The sequence below is a fragment of the Bos javanicus genome, chromosome 18, assembly GCF_032452875.1.
Source record: "Bos javanicus breed banteng chromosome 18, ARS-OSU_banteng_1.0, whole genome shotgun sequence".
NCBI classification, from domain to species: Eukaryota; Metazoa; Chordata; class Mammalia; order Artiodactyla; family Bovidae; genus Bos; species Bos javanicus.
The window spans coordinates 404,731-428,434 of NC_083885.1; the positions used below are offsets into that span (position 1 = coordinate 404,731).

Sequence of the window (23,704 nt, forward strand, 5' to 3'; positions counted from 1 at the left end):
AACTCCTGGAGTTGGTGATGGACAGGGAGGCCTGGCGTGCTGTGATTCATGGGGTCGCAAAGAGTCGGACATGACTGAGTGACTGAACTAACTAACTAACTAAGATGCATTTGAAGAGTTGAGAGGCTTTAAGAATAAATGATTCAAGGCTAAAATGATCCCCATATATAACTCAAGTTGACATAATAAAAATAAAATCGTATCAACAAATATAACAAAAAGCTATGACAAGCTACTGAAGACAAAGTACGATATATAAAATACAGCCTCTGGGAAACCTGGAATTGACTAACAAGATAATCCAGGTAACTGAAGCTTCATTTTGAAATATTCATTTCAGGTTTGAGCATTGCATTTATCTGCTTCGTCATAATACTGAAATGTGGTAACATAAAGATTAAAATTATTACCTTAATAAAGAGTAAATTACTAGTACCTGTCTATGTTAACAATTTAGAACTAAATCTCTTAACATTTCATAAATGACACGATGTCCCTACACAAAGTAAAAGATTTCTTCAGTCTAATTTTTATTTGCTGGATACAAAGTATGCTTTTAGGCTGGTTTAGAGACCATAGATTTACAGCCTGTGTATTTTTTGTATTGAACTAGATTCAACATTTAGCCAGAATCACTTTGAACTTTCTTTCAGAAAGTCTGAGAATTATTTCTCCTTCTGGATACTCACTTCTCCTTCTGCTTTCTCATTTTCGTATGAATACATTCTCTCTTTTAAATGATTCCATTTCTTGATTAACTCCTTGTTTCTTTTCTCCAGCATCAGACCTTGTTTCTCATATTTGGCCTGAAGTTTTCTCACGATCCGCTGAAACTGGTCTTGGATGCTAACGACCATCTTCTCTTTACTGTCGGCTCCCAGTTGCTGTGGAGCAACATGTTTTCACTCTGGAGTTGAGGTAATCTCTCCTCTAAGGATTCCTGATTTCCAAGGTATGTATTCACTTTGCCTTGTTCATTCTGATACATGTGTTCAATTTCCTGCTTTTGAAACTCTGATTGGCTTAGATCCCTCTGGACACGTTCTAACATCAAAGTCTTTTCTCTAAGATCATCTCTCGCGTGATGCAGCTTGATTTTCAGCTTTTTGAAGATATTTTTCACTGTAGATAGTTGCTGGGAAAGTGTCTCCTTGTTATCTTTTAGATTAGCCACATCATACTTCATTTTGTCCCGCAAGCATAACCACTCATCTCTTGCTCTCTGGAAGGCAAGTTCCAGATCTCTTTTTGATGTCTGACCTTGATCATGTAAGGCAACACCCAGTCTAGAACGGTAGGATTTCACTTCCGTTTCCAGTCTTTGTTTACTTTCTTTTTTGTTCACCAGCTTAGAGTTTAGCGGCATATTCTCAGCTGTCAGAGCATTAAGCTGGCCTGTATAGTGGGATGTAGTCTTTGTTAACGTTTCCTCATTCAGTTTTATTGCCTTTTGAAGATCATCATTCTTTACTTTGAGAATTTCAATGTCCTCAAAATAGTTCTCTTCCTTTTCCCCGTGCTGATTTTTCAGTGCATCTATCTCCAGTCTTAGCATGGCAATTTCCTCCTGCAGCATGTGCTTTTTGTGCAACAGGTCTTTTGTTTGTTCACACTATCATAAACCTAAGTGAAACAAAGGAGATTTTTAGCTAGTACTCAGTAAAGTGATATTCCATGATTTCTATGGAAATGAAAGACTAACTTGTATGTTTATACAATGAAAAGACTGCACCAAGTGTGTCTTCAACAGGAAAAAATAAGGTTCAATTCAATTCTCAGACTTTATATAAGCAGAAATTCCCAAAGCTTCAATAATTTAATGGAAGACAGTGAGTCCACGAAAGTAAAAAAAAAAAAAAAAAAATCCCAAGAGACTTTTCAAGAAGCTCAGAACTGGAAAGGCTTCCCTCTGAACTACAATAAACCCAGAAGGCTTAAAATAAAAGATTCATAGATCTGACTACACTTAAAAATTGCATCTGATGTGGAATATTTATATAATGGAAAACTAGTAAGGCATAAAAAAGAATGAAATAATGCTATTTGTAGCAACAGGGATGGACCTAGATATTATCACCCTAAGTGATGTAAGTCAGACAAAGACAAGTATTATATCATACTGCTTATATGTAGAATCTAAAATGAACTTATTCATACAATAGAAAGAGACTCATAGACACAGAAAACAAACTTATGGTGACCACAGGGGAAAGCAGCGTAGGGGAAGGGATAAACTAGGATGCTGGGATTAACATATACACACTAGTAGATATAAAATAACCAACAGAGATATACTGTACAACATAAGGAACTACTTAATATTCTGCAAGAATCTGAAATGGAATATGTGTGTACATGTGAGCATGTGTGTGAGTGAGTGTGTATGTGTATTAGTCACTCAGTCATGTCCAACTCTTTGGGACCCCATAGACTATAGCCTGCCAGGCTCCTCTGTCCATGGAATTTCCCAGGCAAGAATACTGGAATGGGTAGCCATTTCCTTCTCCAGGCTGCTGCTGCTACTGCTGCTAAGTTGCTTCAGTCGTGTCTGACTCTGGGCAACCCCATAGACTTCAGCCCACCAGGCTCCCCCATCCCTGGGATTCTCCAGGCAAGAACACTGGAGTGGGTTGCCATTTCCTTCTCCAATACATGAAAGTGAAAAGTGAAAGTGAAGTCGCTTGGTCGTGTCTGACTCTTAGGGACCCCATGGACTGCAGCCTACCAGGCTCCTCTGCCCATGTGATTTTCCAGGCAAGAGTACTGGAGTGGGGTGCCATTGCCTTCTCCACATTCTCCATGGGATTTTCCCAACCCAAGGACTGAACCCAGGTCTCCTGCATTGCAGGCAGGTTCTTTATACTCTGAACCAGCAGGGAAGCCCCATTTATATAATATATACATATATATCTGAATCACTGTGCTGTATACCTGAAACTAACAGAATATTGTTAATCAACTATAATTCAATAAACAACACCACTTGCTAGGTTTATAAACACTGCATTTGATACCTCCTACACATCTACTTCACAGTAAGAGCCTTAACTCTGTATAAATAGACTAAATTTTATACAAAAGTTTTTCCTTGAGAATATGCTATCTTCTAACGTTTTAATAGGCAATTACAAAAGTTACACCTATTGACAACTGTACTAGACACTTCTACAAACATTAATTAACTCATTAGCTGTAATTATTCTGGAGAGGCAAAAGTTAAAAATATGAGTAAGCTACAGCCTTTTCACCATGTCTTTGGATTCTACTACTTGCTAAGAGTCAGACACGACTGAGCGACTTCACTTTCCCTTTTCACTTTCATGCACTGGAGAAGGAAATGGCAACCCACTCCAGTGTTCTTGCCTGGAGAATACCAGGGACGGGGCTGGTGGGCTGCCGTCTATGGGGTCACACAGAGTCGGACATACTGAAGCGACTTAGCAGCAGCAGCAGCAGCAGTCTTCTTACATCAAACCACATGTCTCTAGTACAAACATATCAATACAAAATAAGCTTCCTATTTCATTCATGGTACATACACTAATGGTAAATAAGCTAAAATTTAGAAAGCTCTTAAAAAACTATGAGATTATTTGCTGCTGCAATAACTTTCATTATCTCTCCATGTTTAAAATAGTAAGATGGGGAAAATACAATGAAAAACACAATAACTATCACTAAATATATATTATGCCATATCTATCACTGTTCTCAAAAGTTCCTTGTACTGAAATAGGACACTCACAGAGCAGAGTGCTCATTTTCTCACAAGTAGAAAAATCACATCCAAAATGTGGTCTCTGAACTGCCTGTAGTTTCCTCCTTATCATTAGGGGAAGTGATAAACTAACCTAACGATCAATCGAGGAAGTGAAATCATTACCAAAACCCAGAATATCTTTAATTGGTAGCGAGAGTTCCCCCCCATCCCTTGGTGCGGGGGAGGCACTTTTATAAGTTTATTCTAAAGAAATAACTTTTTAAAGTGTTCAAAAGTGTTTTTACACTGATGTCGCAGTTTTTACAAAATGAAAAACAGTAAATGATGTGAAAAGGTCCTTGACAGGGTATTGGTTAAAGAAATGACAGTGGAGCCAAGAATGGACTCTGATTCAGACACTGAAGGTGTCTGCACTCCATGCACTACATGCATGGAGTGATGGACACATTCACTCCAAAGCAGAAGGACTTGGTCAGGTAGCAGTCGATGGTGAACCATACATGGTCTTCCTTGCCTAAACCACAATCAGGGTGCCGGCTCCTCCAAGATAGTCACAAAAATTTGAGATTGATTCCTATGGAAAATATTAAAGGCCTCTCCTTGGATGAGGCCATCGTATGTCACTCCCTGACTGCTCTAGACAAATGGATTTGAATTATAAATACTACTTTCCTGACCTCTTCCTGAGAGCTTTTTGTTGTGGGAGATCTGCTGCTAGGACCTCAGGGATGGGATGCAGTCCATGTTTGAGAGGGACATCGGGTGTGGAAGCAAATTCCTCTGCTGTGAGATGCCTCTCGAGAACTCTGCAGAAGGAAGGGCAACCAACTTTAAGAGGGTCTGGTTTCTACCAACTTCTGGAAAAAAATCCCTGCATCTCTCAAGGACAACAGTTAACACCTGTCCTTGAGGTGTGGTAAGGAAGAATGCAGCTGGGAAAACTGGAGCCAGCTCTGAGCTGTTCATGGGGCAGGTGGACTGGAGGGCTTATGGGCACAGAGGGAGGGGGGTCTATGACCCTCAGCCGTCTGCCAGATTGAAGGCCAGAGGCAAGTTGATGTAAAATTAGGCACGATGGTCCCTCCCAGTGCCCCTTCTCTTCTAGACCTATTCACTCATGAATGGTCTGTCAAGGCTGAAGGATCAGTTGCTTGAGGTGGGCTGAGAGCTTAACCTCCAGTTTCTACACCATTCTCAATCCTGTGGTTTCTCAGGATCTATTGTGTGAGCTACTGATGTGACCTCTTCCTCCCTCTGCTTGAAAAAGTGCACCCAGCATGTCAGGATCATACAATTCTTATTTCCGGCCTTGTTACTTTGGGAACTTTGAATTTCTTTTCTTTTGTTTTTAACAGTTAACCTAAAATTTCCTATAACACTAAACAAAATGACACTAAATAAATGGTATTTTTTTTAAAAAGGGGATATTATAAGTAATATTGATAAAATCATGTTAGAAACTTGAAATTTTCACCAAAGATTACTCTACCTGATTCAGATTATTTCTCTCAGTCTTCACTTTCACTTCTACTGCTTGGAAAGTGAGTTCTAGGTGCTGTTTCACTTCAACTTCTTTACTATATTGGTCTTCTTTTCTTCTTAAATGCTCCCTCATTTTTTCATAAAACATCTCAGCATTTCTTCTATTCTCTTCTTCTTGCTTTAAGGTGAATCTGCAAAATTTAAAACTCTTCTTAGAAAATCATGATATTATTCACTGCTGCAATAACTTTTGTTCCCTCTTCACAATGTTTAAAATAGTAAACATGGGGGGAATACAATGAAAAACACTTAATAATGGTCACTGTTTTCAGACAGAGTGTTAAGAATAAAACCGCATAAATTCTATCCTAATTTTCTCTTGAGAAAAATGGCTACTTCATAAATCTGCTAATGGGAATGTAAAGTAATATAAACTTTCCTAAGAATAGTTTAGAAATATAGATTACAGACCATTTTTAAGTTCTCATACTTTGACCAAATTATACAATATTATTAAAGAAAATGTATTTAAAATAATTAGAAAGGTAGAAATGAATTTATAGAAAAGGTGTTTCCTTGCAGTATTAAATAGAATACATAAAAGTGAAAAAACAACTGAAAGTCAATTTGGTAAATATTTAATGGGGTTTCCATTATGGTGGACTTCTGTATGCTCGTGAAAATGATGATTTGGAAAAATATACATTAAGTTATTGGAAGCATTCACTGTTAAGAAAATGCTATATTATTTCCAAGAATTTCACACTCCACAATACTACTAACATTTTCTCCTCTGTAAAATCCTAGAGGATAAGTTAGTCATTATAACATGTCTACATCTCTGCAGTATTAAAGGAAACAATAGTTCAAATATTTTTTTTAAAGCAAGGTGTACAGTACCTTAAGCTGCTGAGCTCTCGTTCCCACTCCACTTTCTGATGTTCTAACTGTGATTTCACTTCTTTCATTTCTGAGAGCTCTTTTTGTAGCCCACGAACCTTACTTTTCATCCTGTAAAATTCTCCTCTAAGTAGTTCACAGTGGCTTCTTTGAAAATCTACTAATCTTTCATGCAAAAGAATTGTATCCTGAATTTTCAACAAGCCAGCAGAACCTGCATGATGAAGAAAACAAAGATAGAAACAAACAAAAATTTATGTGAGTAATTTTTGAGTATAAAGGACTGTGCAATTCACGTTCACTCATCCATGCCCTGAACAAGTATTAAGGGTCTATAATGTGGAAGATATTATTCCAAAGCTCTGAAAATAAAACAGATGCCCCTGGGTTTTGTTTAGCTTGAAGTCTAGTAGAAGACAAAGAAAAATAAAATAATTATGAGTTCAGATAGATACTCTAAGAAAAGAGAGTTCTATGATCATATAACAGAACTTGACATAGACTGGGTCCAGGAAAGATTTCTCTGGGGAAGAGATGTCACACTGAGAAATGAAGGATGAGCAGAAAGTAGTAAGTAGAGTAGGAAGAACAACCCTGTGGACAGTCTGCAGCTGCCATTATGTTTTTAACCAAGATAGAGTAAACAGCTACTGATTTACCTTCCTGAGTGGAGCGAGCAAAAACAACACCTACAAAATACATTAAACAATTATTTTCATGATAAAGGACTTCAGGGAATGAAAGACAATCCTGGAAACACATGAGGTTAGCCTAAGGAATGCCCCAGCTCACTGCCTTGAGAGAATTTCCAGGCCCCAACACAGGGAGAAGGAATGGAAGCTGAGTTAGCCAGACTTCCTGACAGGAGGTGATGAAGCTGACAGTCTGGTGAACCAAAATGGGCAGAGATCACAGATTAGAACCATAGAGAGGAGAGAGGGGAACAGAGAGAAAAAGGACCCTGGAGATCTGAGGAGGAGCCCCTCGGGTATTCAGCAGAGGAAGGAACAGAGCCCATCGGGGAGAAACCACCTGAGACCAGGAAGAAGCCATCTGAAAAGACTATAGGAACCTGTGACTGGTGCTCACTCAGTCCCAGGAATTCTATCTATTCTCATGAGCTGCTGCTGCTGCTGCTAAGTCGCTTCAGTCATGTCCGACTCTGGGCGACCCCATAGACAGCAGCCTACCAGGCACTGCCATCCCTGGGATTCTCCAGGCAAGAACACTGGAGTGGGTTGCCATTTCCTTCTCCAATTCTCATGAGCTAGGCTGGAAAATTCCTAGATTTTCCTAGCAGAATGAACAGAGTAGTCAGCAAGATCTTGCCCCCAAGGCAGGAAATAATCAGTCCTAGCCCCAGAGCCCCTCTGGATGCACCTATCGAATCATGAGCAAGAGCCAAAGAAGGATCTCTGGAAAACTCTCAATATTTGGAAACTAAATCACACGGGTCTAAATAACCCTTGGATCAAAAAGGTAATGAAAAGAGAAAGTACAAAGTATTTTGAACTGAAGGAAAATGAAAACGTTAAGACCAGCAGACATTTTAGGGAACTGACAAGCTGATTCTAGAATTCATGTAGAAAGAAGGGTGAAAACTAAAACCAGATGGAACCACACAATTGTGACCTTTAACCACGCAACAAAGAGAGGCAACAGTTGGGCTTGAAGCAAGGGGGTAGCATGATGAGACCTGAATGTTTAAAAATAGGCAATAATTACAGTTGCTGTGCAGACCGAGGTTCTGCCAGGTAGAGTGGCATGGAAAGAAGTCCTGAGATTATTTCAGTTACTCTAGGAGGAAAATGATGCTGACCTGACCGTGGGTGAAGGCATAGGAAAGAAGAAGAGTCAACAGAAGGTACAGTGAGTGAGAGTATCATAGGCCTGTGTCTCAGAGTATACACTCACTTTCATGTCCTTTTAATGCAAGTCAAACTTCTGAGATGCACAGCACTGTAATATATCCCTGGCTCTACAGCAGTACTGACAAGGTGTGCATATATCACTACTCTATACACAGACAGGCTTTCCATTAACATTTACATTGCGGTCCTACCTTTACACCCCACGTTGAGAGGTTCTATTTGCAACATGTAATTCGTAGAGTAAAGCACGTCACCATCCTCAGAAACAGTCTCGGACGACTGAGTTAAGTCATCCAGTTCATTCACATAATTAATTTGTTCTTTGACCTACACAGAGGAGCCTGGTAGGCTGCAGTCCATGAGGTCGCTAAGAGTCAGACATGACTAAGTGACTTCACTTTGACTTTTCACCTTCATGCACTAGAGAAGGAAGTGGCAGCCCACTCCAGTGTTCTTGCCTGGAGAAACTAGACAGGGGAGTCTAGTGGGCTGCCGTCCATGGGGTCGCACAGAGTTGAACACGACTGAAGTGACTTAGCAGCTTAGCAGACCTACACATAAACAATACTGTTTCACAATGTCCTTAAAATCTATATAAATACACCAAGTGTACAGAGGTGATAAATCTCTGTATCAAAACAAAAACAGACATTTCTTAAAAGAAGAGATTTTTATCAAAAGGATAACTTTATAAACAGTGTTTCTAAATGATGTGTTCAAAGTAAACTTCTCTACAACAAAGGAAGATTTCCTATTTTACCACTATTCCTTTGACAAAGTATTTTTGACAAGGATAGTATTTTTGAAAGTTCATTTTTTTTTTTAACTATACTTTCTTCTTTTCATACGGTGTTTTCCTTGCAGGCCTAAAAGAACAAAGGACTCTTTTCAGGCTAATATTAAATATTCAAAAATACAAACAATACCTCAACTTTTCTTTTTTATATAAACCCTTTGCATTGGCAAGTAATTGTCTATAAAGGATGCAGAAATAAATAAGAGCAGCATTAAAGAACACAGAAAATATGTCAGTAATATTAATAAAGTATTAAAGTTAGATCCAAGGAAAAGGAAAAACATAAAGTTACTTGCATTGTGTAATAGGAAACAGTATACTAGTGTTTTTGGCACCTGTTCTTTTCCATAAGAACTAACTTTTATGGCAATACGACCTATCTGGGAGGTATTTCTTCAGTTCTTCTAAGAAAGGAATCCATTTGAATAACCAAGATATTAGCTTTTTGAGGACTTCCTATGCATTGGCCATTCATTATTAGAAGCACCTGACATGTCCTAAAGGCATTTTCATCCCCACAATCATTCTGGGAGATAGGTATAGGAAGAAATGGAGCTCACAAAGGCTGAGGAACTTGCCCAAGCCCACTCATCATGTCACCAACAAACCCAGAATTCAAAGCCACGAAGTCTGGCTTCTACACTGCTCTTCCAAAATACACTGAGAAAGTAATACTGAAAAGTCTTTTTAAGTAATACAATAGCAAATGAATCTATAGTATTATTTCAGGTCTAGCTATAGCTATAAATAATGATTTCTGAATCTTAAAACATATTTCTCAAAAATTGAAAAGACTTCAGAGGTAGGCAAGCCTGCAAATCTACTGTCAATAAAGTTTTGTTTTCTGTAAAGAAATTCATCAATAGGCATTCATTCACCCATTCTGCTGTTTCTTCATGCATCTGATGTACATGTATTGAGCACACAATATGTGTTAATGACACGCTTAGTAAAGGAAGCACGGGTTTTGTCATTTAGATCTTTATCATGCAAAAGGAATAATTTGTGAAAGATTGTTAATAATGTTTTTCTATTGAATATAAACAAAATATTTCCCTTTTCCCTGGAATCTATAAACGACTATGAAGTTAATATGATGTGATGTTTCAGAGCACCTTACAAAATCATAGCTACTCATCATGTTACTGTCAACTAGAATCATCAAGGAATGACCATATCCTATTCAGTATAGCCTAAGTGTTTGTAAATTCACAATTATGTATTTTTGAAAATCTATATATGATAGAATTAATTTAAGCAATCATCTGCATATTCCATTACATAGAAATATTACACTTCAGAACCAATGAACAAGCCCTTACCATAAAACTACACATGAACAGAAGTAGTATGTACAATTAGTTCACTGCAATAGTTTAAAGACAATGTCATACAATCAATAAGCTTTCTAGTATTGGAAATGCAAACAAGACTAAACTAAATAAACACGCCATCTACTGGCTCATTTCCAATAGCATGCTGCTGCTACTGCTAAGTCACTTCATTCGTGTCCGACTCTGTGTGACCCCATAGACGGCAGCCCACCAGACTCCCCCGTCCCTGGGATTCACCAGGCAAGAACACTGGAGTGGGTTGCCATTTCCTTCTCCAATGCATGAAATTGAAAAGTGAAAGTGAAGTCACTCAGTAGTGTCTGACTCCTAGTGACCCCATGGACTGCAGCCTACCAGGCTCCTCCGTCCATGGGATTTGCCAGGCAAGAGTACTGGAGTGGGGTGCCATTGCCTTCTCCCTCCAATAGCATACATACTCTAAAAGCTCCCTTCTTAACATAAAACAAGTAACAACTGTGAATTCCACATTCCTCTTCAGTTACCATCCAGTTCTTCATTGCCTATCCCAATAACATTCCCTACTGAATGTTTAGGTGTATTCATTACAGTCCAGCTGGTCCAAGGGGACTATTTACTGAAAGGACTTCCTGGCCAAAGGTATTGGTCCTCACCTTAACCTTTCAGCAGTGTTTATCCACTAGAGTTGAGCAATCTCTTGTCTTGGCCTGAGCACTCTATAATGCTGCTCTATTTCTAGAAGAAGTATTCAGTGCTAATATTTCTTTCCCTACAAACAAGGAATCTGGAGAATGTACCTGTCATCAACCCGATCCACTTCCCTTAAAATGCTGTCATCATTCACATGCAGCAGACCACCAGTCAGGTCTTTTCAAATATTGGTGCAATCACACTTTCTTCCGGTGTCCATTTGTCATCATTCTTTTTCTTTACTTCCTTCCTGTGCAAACCAGGATCTCTACTTTAAAAAGTCCACAAAAAAGCCAATGTTTTCTAATAATTCAACTGATAAAGAATAAAAAAACAACCAATTCTTATAAAATTCCAACTCTTACCCATCTTAAGTCATTGATTAATTCACAAGACAGTTATAGAGTACCAACCATATGCAAGAAAACAAATTCTTCCTTCAAACGCAGATATGATTATGTACAATATGATATATAAAACTTGACATATGAAAGTGATAAGTGAAATAAGGAAGGATTTGCAGAAGAAGTGAAGAGAGGAGGTCATGAGAAACAGAAAAGGGAGAAAATCATTCTACTTGGAGATTCAAATGTGAACACAAACATCAGGCACAGGGCATCTGGGTTCTTTCTGAGGAACCTGGAAGGAAGAGCACAAAATACATGGAAGAGAATAGAGAGATGCATCTGGAAAGACACTGAGAAGAACCTCAAGGGCTACACTACAAACCTGGAGTCCACTGGCTAAACGCCTTGACTCTTAGACATGGGAGTCATAAGTAGATTTACACTATATTTTTTGTTTTGCTTCTAAATATAATAATGGTGAATTTAGGGACTTCCCTGGTGGTCCAGTGCTTAGGACTCCACCTACCAATAAAGGGGGAAGGTGTTCCATTCCTGGTCAGGGAAGATCCCGCATGCCATGGCGCAACTAAACCATGCTACACAGCTACTGGAGCCAGCACCCTAGAGCCCACGCTCAGCATCAAGAGAAGACACCACACTGAGAAGCCCAAGCACTGTGGCAAAGACCCAGCACAGCCAAAAATAAATGAAAAAAAGAATTCACAGAAAAAAGCCACACTTAATTTAGGTGGTATTTTAAATGACATTAGGCATATATACCATGAAAGAAGGAACCAAGGAAATATTTGGCCAGGGGAGGAGAGCTCACTTTTAAACCACACGCATGATGCGACAGCAGCATCATGGCTGAAAGACCGTTGCCTCATTGGTTCTCCTGCCACCATCAGCAATTTGGCCTCCCTCCATGGACAACCTCAAAGTACTAGGAGAGAAAAACCTGTCAGCCAAGAGTACTCTTTCCAGAAAAGTTGTCTTTCAGAAATGAAAGAGAAATAAAAACTGTCCCAGACAAAGCAAACCTGATGGAGTTCATCACCACTAGTCCCGCCTCATGAGAAAGGCTGAAAGAAGTCCTCAAACTGAAATGAAAGGATGTTCATTAGTGACAAAACAAATTTAAATATACAACACACTGATTAAGGCAAATATGCAGTCAAATCCAGAATACTCTTATATGTAACATGGTGGTATGTTAACAAAGGAACTCTAGTAATAAGGCTAAAGGACAAGAATATTCAAAATAACCATATCTCTAGTAAAATATAAAATCTGTACATCACAAACATTAGCTCAAGTTAGAAATTATTTTATAGGAACATAACAAGGGATGTGCTGTTAAATATTGATATAGGATTACCTATCAGAACCCTCATTCGGCATAGCAGGAAACTCCTGGTTGCTGTTTCCTCCACTCTTTCTCCGCTGAAACAATCCACTCTCATCAGCAGCATCACATATGTTCTCTGATAGTTCCACTTCACTACTTTTGTGTTTCTTTTCTTCTTCAACCTTTAATGGAAGTTTGACACTAAGAATAATTGCTATGTAGTGATTATAAAGACCTTTGTTTTCAATTTTATTATTTGACTCAGTGCTCACCCTGAATTTAAGTGATAAAAATATTTTGGGGTTTATTTTAATTTCATCACTTACAAGTCACTGAAATTTTTGTAAAATCTGCTCCTTTCTGTTTGAGGAAAAGACAATTTCCCCAAAATTTCAAAAATGGCTTTCTTAATAAGATGCAATTATTCATATTCAGTCTTCCCCATCTGATGGGCAGAGACGATGAAATAAAAAGACAAAGACACAAAATCTGTCCTCTTTGGTCTTTACTACCTGGATTTTCCATTAAACAGCCAGATATAGAGGATGTGACACCTTCGCACCTCAGAAAGGAAACAATCTTCTCTCTGCACTAAAGCTATTCTTTCCCCTCTGCCTTTTACAATTCTTTTTTCACTTGGATCCAGGAGATAGCAAAAAAGTGACGATGTTCACTAAATTAAATGAAGCAGAGTTTACCAAAACACAAGGAGCAGAATGAAACTGAGGAGTTGTTAGGTAGTGCAGAATTCTGGAATATAAGTAATGTCTCCCAATTCTACATTCAATAACCATCAAACCTTACAGCTAGAGGGTATAGAAATAATTACCTAGCATTGCCCCACTATTTACCAAAAACAGCAATAAAATCAAAAAAATGTTCAAGGTTTTGTTTAAGGCCCTAAACTGGCACTCCCTAGCATTTTATGGCACCAAAAAAGATGATACAATTCTGGAACGTTGACTGTTATATATTACCAAATGAATTCATCAGATTAATCAGATAAGTTAAAAGCATGACTGTGGCACAGTAACTCAATGCCTTAGTTGGGGGTAGGGCTCATCTCCTTTTTTTTTTTTTTTTTTTTTAAACGGGAGAATACATAGAGTTTTTTTGTTTCTTTTTTTGTTTGTTTGTTTTGTCTTTTTGTGTGTTGTTCAAACTCAGTCAAAGCACCTCTTACACAAAACAGCAAACAAACAATTTTAAAAACCTATTACTGAAGAAAGAAAAATCTCACAGCATCTCAGAACTCAGTCTTCTCCTTTGTAGATAAACACTTATTATTTTTTTTTCTTTTTTGCTCAGGGTTTATACTACCTATGGGCTTCCCTGGTGGCTCAAATATTAAAGAATCCACCTGCAATGGGGGAGACCTGAGTTCAATCCCTGGGTTAGGAAGATCCTCTGGAGAAGGGAACAGCTAGCTGCTCTGGTATTCTTTCTGGCCTGGGGAATTCCATGGGCAGAGGAGCCTGGCAGGTTACAGTCCAAGGGTTTGAAAAGATTTGGACATGACTGAGTAATTATCACACACACATGTACACACATGGGTGCACATACACACACACACACACACACACACTATTTATGTAATAAAATCACACATGTCAAATCTTTCTACATTTTAGTAAACAACATAATGGGAAGGTCTGTCTCAAAAGAAACATCTGAGAGTGCTGATTAAAGCATATGTGGAAGCACATGTATTTATTATTAAAAAGATCCTGAAGAGGCCATGCTGGAAATCTAAGTGCCCAGCGATTGCGGAAAGCAGAGAAGATCACACATAGTCAACCACAATGAAGAGATTAGAGGGAACACATGTTCATGTCCCACCTCTCAGTCAGTGCTTTCTTCCCATTCTATGGAAATATAACTTATATTTAACCCAACAGTGTTAAAGGGGGAAAAAAAAAAAGATGCAAAACCCTAGCTGATTATTCTTCTTAAGCAATTTCCTTGGTGCTTATTCTAGCTCAAAAGACCACATGGTACATAGGTAAATGAGTTTCCCAGTCCATATGAAGACTGACGGAGAAGAATTAGATATGAAAATTGATTGAAGGATAAAAGCCATGAAAATAGTTTCCTGAATTCCTGTTATTGAGGTAATAATTGATTTTTACAAAATTACCTCTTTGGATGACCCCACTTTATCCATAAATGGAAAATCAAAATGGACCACATCATCAAGAAAGAGAAAAACCAAAGCAAGAGAAAATGAGAAACTCTTTTGGAAGTTACATTTTCTTTTTCCAGAGCCAGCAACTCTACTTGAAACATGTCTATTTCATTCTTAAACCTCTGCATATCCTTCTCTAATTCACTTACATACATTTCAGATGTGCTGTGACTATTAGGTGGAGAAGAATCCCCATTTTCTAATTCGGGTTCCATGCTTTTATTGTCACTACAGCTGCAATTATCTGCATGCAGTGGCTTCTGGAACCAGTCCTGTATTGCTTTATTTTTCAGATCAGTATTTTAACAACAGCAAGGGGAACGTGAATTTTTATTTGAATTCTATGTTTCATCTAACCAGAGTAGACAAGTCACAGACTAGAATGACATGCCTGTCCCGTGTATAATTTCCGATTAGTGGGATCTTGCCTCATATTTTGTGACATTTGCATATCAATCTCTTGATCTTTCACTTCAAATGTAACTACCGGCTCCCCTACTTTTTTATTTTCTGTATCATTATAAAAACTCTCCTCAATTTTCATAAACACATGTCCAATGTCTAGTTGATAATTTTCAAAGTCTACCTTATTTTCAGGGAAACAAAGCTTTGAAGATGACTGACAAGTCTATCCAAGGGACCCAGAGTTTACAGACCACGGAAAAACATTTTTGAGACTGGGTTCTTTTTGTTCAGGAAATGTTTGGAATACTAGAGATACAGATACTCCAAATGCATCTTTTCCTCACAATCAGGTATATTATTTGTGAGATTAAGAACTATTTCCTTTTGGTTTGCTTCTTATTTAGGGTTATCACATAGTCGGTATTTTGGTATTCCTCACAAAATTTCACTGAACTTCTGCTTTAACTCATTTGTGATGGGTGTTAACTTATCTTTTCATTCTAATTTGCCTTGTGTGATACACTTTTTTATCATACAGTACTACACCAGATATTGAAATTTACAGTTTTACATACCTGTGCATGGTTATTCTCATCTTCAAGTTTTTCTTGTTCTTCCTCTGTTATCATTTCCAAGTCTTGACATATCTGCATGTTTAGTTAAAGTTACTTAGAATGTTTAGATAAAAGACATAATCCTCATTTAAAACAGAGACCTAAAATGTTGTATGAAACAACAGATTAAATCAATCTTAATCTTCAGCTGAATATTTACTTCTTTAAGAACTACTTCCAATGACCTGAAAACTTCAACAAACCATTTGGGAAATACCAGATGTCACCAGGTTACAGGAACACAAACAGCTCAAAGATTCAGTCACAGATTGATCCAAACAGCAGTGAACAAAACAATCAGAAACCAAACAAAATACAGGACAGACATATAAAGTCATCATACATTCTCTTCTCTACTTCCTAACAGGACCTTTTAGCAACATGCCAAGCAGCAACTGCAACATTATTCATGGTTTACAAAATTCCTCTTACTTTTTAGCTTTTATCAGTTCCTTCATCTGAAATGCTTCCCTATACTCTTCTGACAAATTACTTTTCATCTTTTAAGGCTCAACCTGCTTTGTGAAGTTGTCTTTGATTACTGCCATCTTTCCCCTGATAAAGAGGTATGCCTTTCCTTGTAGTTCCCTTAGTACTTTAAAGATTTTTCTAGTGTATCTTTCTAGATTTTCCTAGTGATAGATATAGATCTGAACTGTAAATTATTTCTGTACATGTCTATCCTCTTGGTTCCTAGACTGCAGGGGACAAGCTCTTAAAAGTCGCCTCGGTATATATAGCATTTTTTTTTTAATTTATTTTTTTTATTGAAGGATAACTGCTTTACAGAATTTTGTTGTTTTCTGTCAAACCTCAACATGAATCAGCCATAGGTACACATATATCCCCCGTTTTGAACCCCCTTCTCATCTCCCTCCCCATCCAACCCCTCTAGGTTGATACAGAGCCCCAGTGTCTCTTATTCAATAACTATTTCTCAGGTTTCTGCTCAGTACTAGACATTGGAGTTCATGACAAATGTAGAAAAAGGTGTCAGGGATGATGGCTTTTCTAGAGATAATGCCTGAGTGCAGACTTACACAGCTCAAGGGAACAGAGGGCAGGAGAGGGAGAACATTTCAGGCTGTAGCAAGATGGGGAGAGGAACACACACATCACAGGGTAGATATTTGTCCAAAGTGAAGGGATGGGACTGACGAAGGTCATGGCATCCAGTCCCATCACTTCATGGCAAAGAGATGGGGAAACAATGAGAACAGAAACAGACTGTATTTTCTTGGGCTCCAAAATCAATGCAGATGGTGACTGCAGTCATGAAATTAAAGGACACCTGCTCCTTGGAAGAAAAGATATGACAAACTTAGCGTATTAAAAAGCAGAGATGTTACTTTGCTGACAAAGGTCCGTCTAGTCAAAGCAAAGGCTTTTGCAGTAGTCATGTATGGATATGAGAGTTGGACCAAAAGGAAGATTGAGCACCAAAGAACTGATGCTTTTCAACTGTGGTGTTCGGAAAGACTCATGACAGTCCTTTGGACTGCAAAGATATCCAACCAGTCAATCCTAAACAAAATCAGTTCTGAACATTCATTGGAAAGACTGACTCTGGCGCTGAAGCTCCAGTACTTTGGCCACCCGATTCGAAGAGCTGACTCATTAGAAAAGACCCTGATGCTGGGAAAGGTTGAAGTCAGGAGGAGAAGGGAATGACAGAGGATGTGATGGTTGCATAGTATCGCCAACTCCATGAACGTGAGTTAAGCAAGCACAGGAGATGGTGAAGCACAGGGAAGCCTGGTGTGCTGCAGTCCACGGGGCCATGTAGAATCAGATACAACTGAGCGACTGAACAACAACAACAGGAACAATTGATAAGGGTGCCAGCAGCAGTTCAGAATTCTAGAGCAAAGGACTGAAAGGGCTAGAGATAGAGGGTCAGGCATAAGTCAGTTATGAGAGCATCAACAGTGCTTTAAGATGTCTAGACATTAATGTGACTCAGAGTGCCTCATAGTCACGTGTGCTTTTGAGATTGGTGACCCTAAAGACCACGGGAGGGAGGAATCTGAAGGGCATACAAATAACCAGAGGAAGGTGAATCTGAAGGCATTGATACTGGGAATAACAAGGTAATGCAGGCCTGAACTGAGGGAGTGTTTACAGAAATATTTCGGATATAAAACTTTCAGGGTACAGTATAGAATACATCTTTAAGAAATCAATAAATGTACAAATCTAGGGATCCTAAAGGATAAAATAACTGCTCGCTATTTTATAAAATGTATTGACTGAGAAGAAAATGATCAACACAAACTGACTGAAGTGGCTTCTATCTATTTTGTAGTTTTCCTATCTCACATGGTCCAGTATTGAAGGGACTCATGTAGGCATTTTTTTTGAATTTGTTTTTCCTGGACCTACCAAGCTCATGGAGAGACAAGAGCAAATGACTCAGTTGTATAGATTACAAGAAAAAAAGACAAACATGTTGAGTTTAGAGCCTGTAGTCACTATTCTAGGAGATAACTGAGAATATTCTGTAAATGCAATGTGAGGATAGAAAAGAATAAAGTACAGGAGTGAAAAAAGAAAGAGTGGATGATTGCTTACCATAGTCCTGACTGTATGACTGATTAAGGGCGCTAAATTAATTAGTATTTATGGACAACACTTTCTTAGACATGGTTACTCAATAAACTGGTAGAATCAGAATTGACTTTCTATATACTGCTTTTAAGTGATACACCACTCCTTTATACCAACCTTTCTTGTGAACTCTTAATTCATTACAAATACTAAAACAAGTTGATATACTATGTGGACACAGCTGAGAAGGAGGTACTATGTAGCAAATTTCCCATGACTCCCATTCCCACTGAGAAAGCCAATTCTAAAATACACGAAGTCACAGAAAACACAAAAAATATTTTAGTATTTGGTATCAGAGTTGTTTTTGCAGTTATACTGAATATAATCATGACTAATTCCTATGAATTAACAGCCACATAAAAACACTGGTAAGAAGTCCCGTTTTGAGAAGGCAGTCTGTAGATGGCTACTTAGTCTCCCAACTAGTCCCAGAGTTCTAAACGTAATCCTGCTACCCACCATCAGGTGTATGCTAAACACCAGCCTGAACGAACTTACGTTTTCCTAACTCTCTTTGTTATTTATTGTATTACTATGGTCAGAGGGAGAACGCAAACACCTTGCTAAGAGGTATTGATTGGCTGTAGGCTGCATAAAAGGAGTCAGCACAAGGTAGACTTTGCCACAGAATCTATCTAATTTGGAACCATCAGAAGGGTGGTAAGGCCATGTCCAGGTGGCCCACGGCTGAGTGCTCTGGGCTTCTGCATTACCTTCTTTGCTTCCTCTGTTTCCTGGCAGCTCCAACTTGCATAGCTGACGGAGCGAGTAATTCCCTACCAGGAACACTGCTACAGTCTTCATCTTCATTTTATCTATTATGGTCTTCTGTCCAAATTCTGTGGATGCTGACTTATTTTTGGTCATTGAATGGGACACCAACGCACACTGACCATCAACTTTCAAATGCCTGGCTCTTTGACAAGTCTCATTATTGAGGCTCAAAGCAGCAGAAGCCCCATTTGAAAAATGTGAAAACAAAGTCTCCACTTATTAGAATGTGAGAATACAACTCTGACTAACTAGTACAAAGTCTTTCTTCAGAGAATCAGTTCCATGCCCTCCTGTCCCCTGAAACTCACTAGTCCTTCACAGCTTACAGTATCTCACAGGTCACCATCATTCATGAAGAGATGTAAACTAGTGTGTCTCATTTCTCCTACTTTTTAATTGCCTAGTATTACTGATTTTGATTCACTCAACTTCTATTACATATTCTGTATTCCATAAGAACTTTACCAATAATTATTTTTTCAATATCAGTTCAGTTCAATTCAGTCACTCAGTCATGTCTGACTCTTTGCGACCTCATGAACTGCAGCACGCCAGGACTCCCTGTACATCATCAACTCCTGGAATCTACCCAGACTCATGTCCATTGTGTCAGTGATGCCATCCAACCATCTCATCCTCGGTCATCCCCTTCTCCTCCTGCCCTCAATCTTTCCCAATACCAGGGTCTTTTCAAATGAGTCAGCTCTTCGCATCAGGTGGCCAAAATATTGGAGCTTCAGCTTCAACATCAGTCCTTCCAATTAACACCCAGGGCTGATTTATTTTAGGATGGACTGGATGGATCTCATTGCAGTCCAAGGGACTCTCAAGAGTCTTCTCCAACACTACAGTTCAAAAGCATCAATTCTTCTGCGTTCAGCTTTCTTCACAGTCCAACTCTCACATCCATACATGACTATTTTTCAACATACAAATATATTATTAAGAAAATGTATATTTACCTTATTTTATACTTAATTATGCCTTATAATACTGTGTGCTCTAGAGACCATGGTTTTAAAAACACTTTTAATGACTGCTACTACTTTAGTTAATGTTACAAACCTAGACAACATTAAAAAGCAAAGACATCACTTTGCTGACAAAGGTCCGTACAGTCAAAGCCATGGTTTCTTCAGTAGTCATGTACAGATGTGAGAGTTGGACCATAAAGAAGGCTGAGCACTGAAGAATTGATGCTTTCAAAGAGTGGTGCTAGAAAAGACATCTGAGAGTCCCTTGGACAGCAAAGAGATCAAACCAGTCAATCCTAAGAGAAATCAATGCTGAATATTCACTGGAAGGACTGATGCTGAAACTAAAGCTCCAATACTTTGGGCACCTGATGTGAAGAGCTGAATCACTGGAAAAGACCCTGATGCTGGGAAAGATTGAGGGCAGGAGGAGAAGGGGACAGCAGAGAATGAGATGGTAGGATAGCATCGCTGATGCAATGGATATGAACTCAGGCAAACTCCGGGAGATGGTGAGGCACAGGGAGGCCTAGCGTGCTGTAGCCCATGGACTCATAAAGAGTTGGACCCAACTTAGCGACTGAACACCACCACCAATGACAACGTCTTTAATTACAATGAGATGGTCTTTCCTCAGGTCAATATCTTCAGGAATGACTTTTTAAGCCCTGGATAGATATCATAAACTTATATGAGACATGATAGTCTTGTGGGTGACCAATTGTTTCCACGTGAAAATAGGGTAAGTCTAGGACCACACTGGATTCAAAGAGCACAGAGCACCATGAGGGAAGAATGAACGCAACACAGAAATATTTGCTTAACAAAAAAGGAACTCTCAGGTCTAAATTTCTTCAGAGAAATCAAAGAAACAAGCAAGAAATGTAAAAGTGAAACTTTAAAACCCGTGTTAATACAAGGGTCCCTTTATCACTTCACATCCAACCATGCCAATGGTTTAAAATGGTGGTTCTGTAGTGTGCCCTGAGAATCCCTGAAGTCCAGAAACCCACTGGGCCAGGGGATCTAAGAGGTCAAAACTCTTTTCATAACAACTCTAAACGTAATTCCATGCTCAATTATGTTCTGAGTGCACACAGGAGTTCTCCAGAGACAGGATATGTGATATAAGAACTTTAGTGATGAATGGAATTAGCCATTATGATTGTGTGTGCCTGTATTTTTGCCTTTTTTAGTTTTATTTTCCAGGAGTCTCTGGCTGAGGCGAGGGTTGGAGGTGGCCTGATGCACAGTCAGGACAACTGAGTGCAGCAGTGCATGTATGGGACCTGCTGAAGGAGGTGCCATTATCTTCATTACCTCCACCATAGTTTGGCCTCAGGTCAAACAAAAGGGAGGGAACACAGCCCCACCCATCAACAGAAAATTGGATTAAAGATTTACTGAGCATGGCCCCGCCCATCAGAACAGGATCCAGTTTCCCCCTCAGTCAGTCTTTCCTATCAGGAAGTTTCCATAAGCCTCTTATCCTTATTCATCAGAGGGCAAGCAGACTGAAAACTTCAATCACAGAAAACAAACCAAACTGATCACATGGACCACAGACTTGTCTAACTCAATGAAATTATGAGCGAGCCATGCCATGAAGGGCCATCTAAGAGAGTCGGGTTATGCTGGAACATTCTGACAAAACATGGTCCACTGGAGAAGGGAATGGCAAACCACTTCAGTATTCTTGCCTTGAGAACCCCATGAACAGAATGAAAAGGCAAAAAGATAGGACACTGAAAGATGAACTCCCCATCAGCAGGTCAGTAGCTGTCCTATATGCTACTAAATATTGGTGGAGAAATAAATCCAGAAAGAATGAAGAGATGGAGCCAAAGCAAAAACAACACCTAGCTGTGGATGTGACGGGTGATGGGAGTCAAGTCTAAGGCTTTAAAGTGCAATACTGTATAGGAACCTGGAATGCTAGGTCCATGAATCAAGGGAAATTGGAAGTGGTCAAGCAGGAGATGGCAAGAGTGAACATCAACATTTTAGGAATCAGTGAACTAAAATGTACTGGTTTGTGATTTAGGCCGTAAGTCGTGTCCGATGCTTCTGACCCCATGGGCTATTTGTAGCTTTCCAGACTCCTATGGCAATAGGATTTTCCAAGCAAGAATGCTGGAGTGGGTTGCCATTACTTTCCTTAGGAGATCTTCCTGACCCAGGCATTGAACTCGGGTCTCCTGCATGGCAGGTAGGTTCTTTACTGACTGAGCTACCAGGGAAGCCCCAAAGTGGACTGGAATGGGTGAATTTAACTCAGATTACCATTATGTCCACTACTGTGGACAAGAATCCCTTAGAGCAAATGGTGTAGCCATCACAGTCAACATGAGTCCCAAATGCAGTACTTGGATGCAATCTCAAAAATGACAGAATGATCTCTGTTCGTTTCCAAGGCAAACCATTCAATATCACAATAATGCAAGTCTATGCTCTGACCAGTAACTCTGAACAAGCTGAATTTGAACAGTTCTATGATGACCTACAAGACCTTCTAGAACTAACACCGAAAAAAGATGTTCTTTTCAATATAGGGGACTGGAATGTACAAGAAGGAATTCACGAGATACCTGGAGTAACAGGTAAATTTGGCCTTGGAGTACAAAATGAAGCAGGACAAAGGCAAACAGAGCTTTGACAAGAGAATGTACTGGTCATAGCAAACACCCTCTTCCAACAACACAAGAGAAGACTCTACACACGGACATCACCACATAGTCAAGGACGAAATCAGACTGATTCTATTCTTTGCAGCCAAAGATGGATACGCTCTATACGGTCAGCAAAAACAAGACCGGGAGCTGACTATGGCTCAGATCATGAACTCCTTATTGCCAAATTCAGACTTAAATTGAAGAAAGTAGGAAAAACCATTAGACTATCCAGGTATGACCTAAATCAAATCCTTTAGGGTTATACAGTAGATGTGACAAATAGATTCAAGGGATTAGTTTTGATAGACAGAGTGCCTGAAGAACTATGGATGGAGATTCATGACATTGTACAGGAGGCATTGATCAAGAACATCCCAGAGAAAAAGAAAAGAGGCAAAATGGTTGTCTGACGAGGCCTTACAAATAGCTGAGAAAAGAAGGGAAGCCAAAGGCAAGGGACAACAGGAAAGATATCCCCATTTGAATGCAGAGTACCAAAGAATAGCAAGGAGAGATAAGAAAGCCTTTTTCAGTGGTCGATGCAAAGAAATAGAGGAAAATAATAGAATGGGAAAGACTAGAGATCTCAAGAGAGTAAGAGACACAAAGGGACCATTTCATGCAAAAATGGGCACAATTAAGGAGAGAAATAGTATGAACCTAACAGATGCAGAAGATATTAAGAAGAGGTGGTAAGAACACACACATAAAAACTATATAGAAAAGATCATGATCCAGATAAGCACAATAGTGTGATCCTTTACTTAGAACCAGACATCCTGGAATGCGAAGTCAAGTGGGCCTTAGGAAGCATCACTACGAACAAAGCTAGTGGAGGTGAAGGAATTCCAGTTGAGCTATTTCAAATCTAACAGATGATGCTATGAAAGAGCTGCACTCAATATGCCAGCAAATCTGGACATCTCAGCAGTGCCTACAGGACTGGAAATGGTCAGTTTTCATTCCAATCCCAACGAAAGGCAATGTCAAAGAATGCTCAAA

General features: G+C 39.1%; 1 protein-coding gene across 1 annotated transcript; it reads right to left on the reverse strand.

The window, feature by feature from the left end:
• Window positions 1–491: 491 nt before the first annotated feature.
• Window positions 492–15,711, reverse strand: LOC133229913 (ankyrin repeat domain-containing protein 26-like). Its single transcript, XM_061386664.1, is given in 11 exon segments — window positions 492–889; window positions 892–1,612; window positions 4,459–4,527; window positions 5,211–5,394; window positions 6,104–6,317; window positions 8,166–8,301; window positions 8,807–8,840; window positions 10,881–10,950; window positions 10,953–11,023; window positions 12,499–12,650; window positions 15,634–15,711. Coding segments are annotated over 11 exon segments (1,986 nt in total). The 3' UTR covers window positions 492–632.
• Window positions 15,712–23,704: the final 7,993 nt, after the last annotated feature.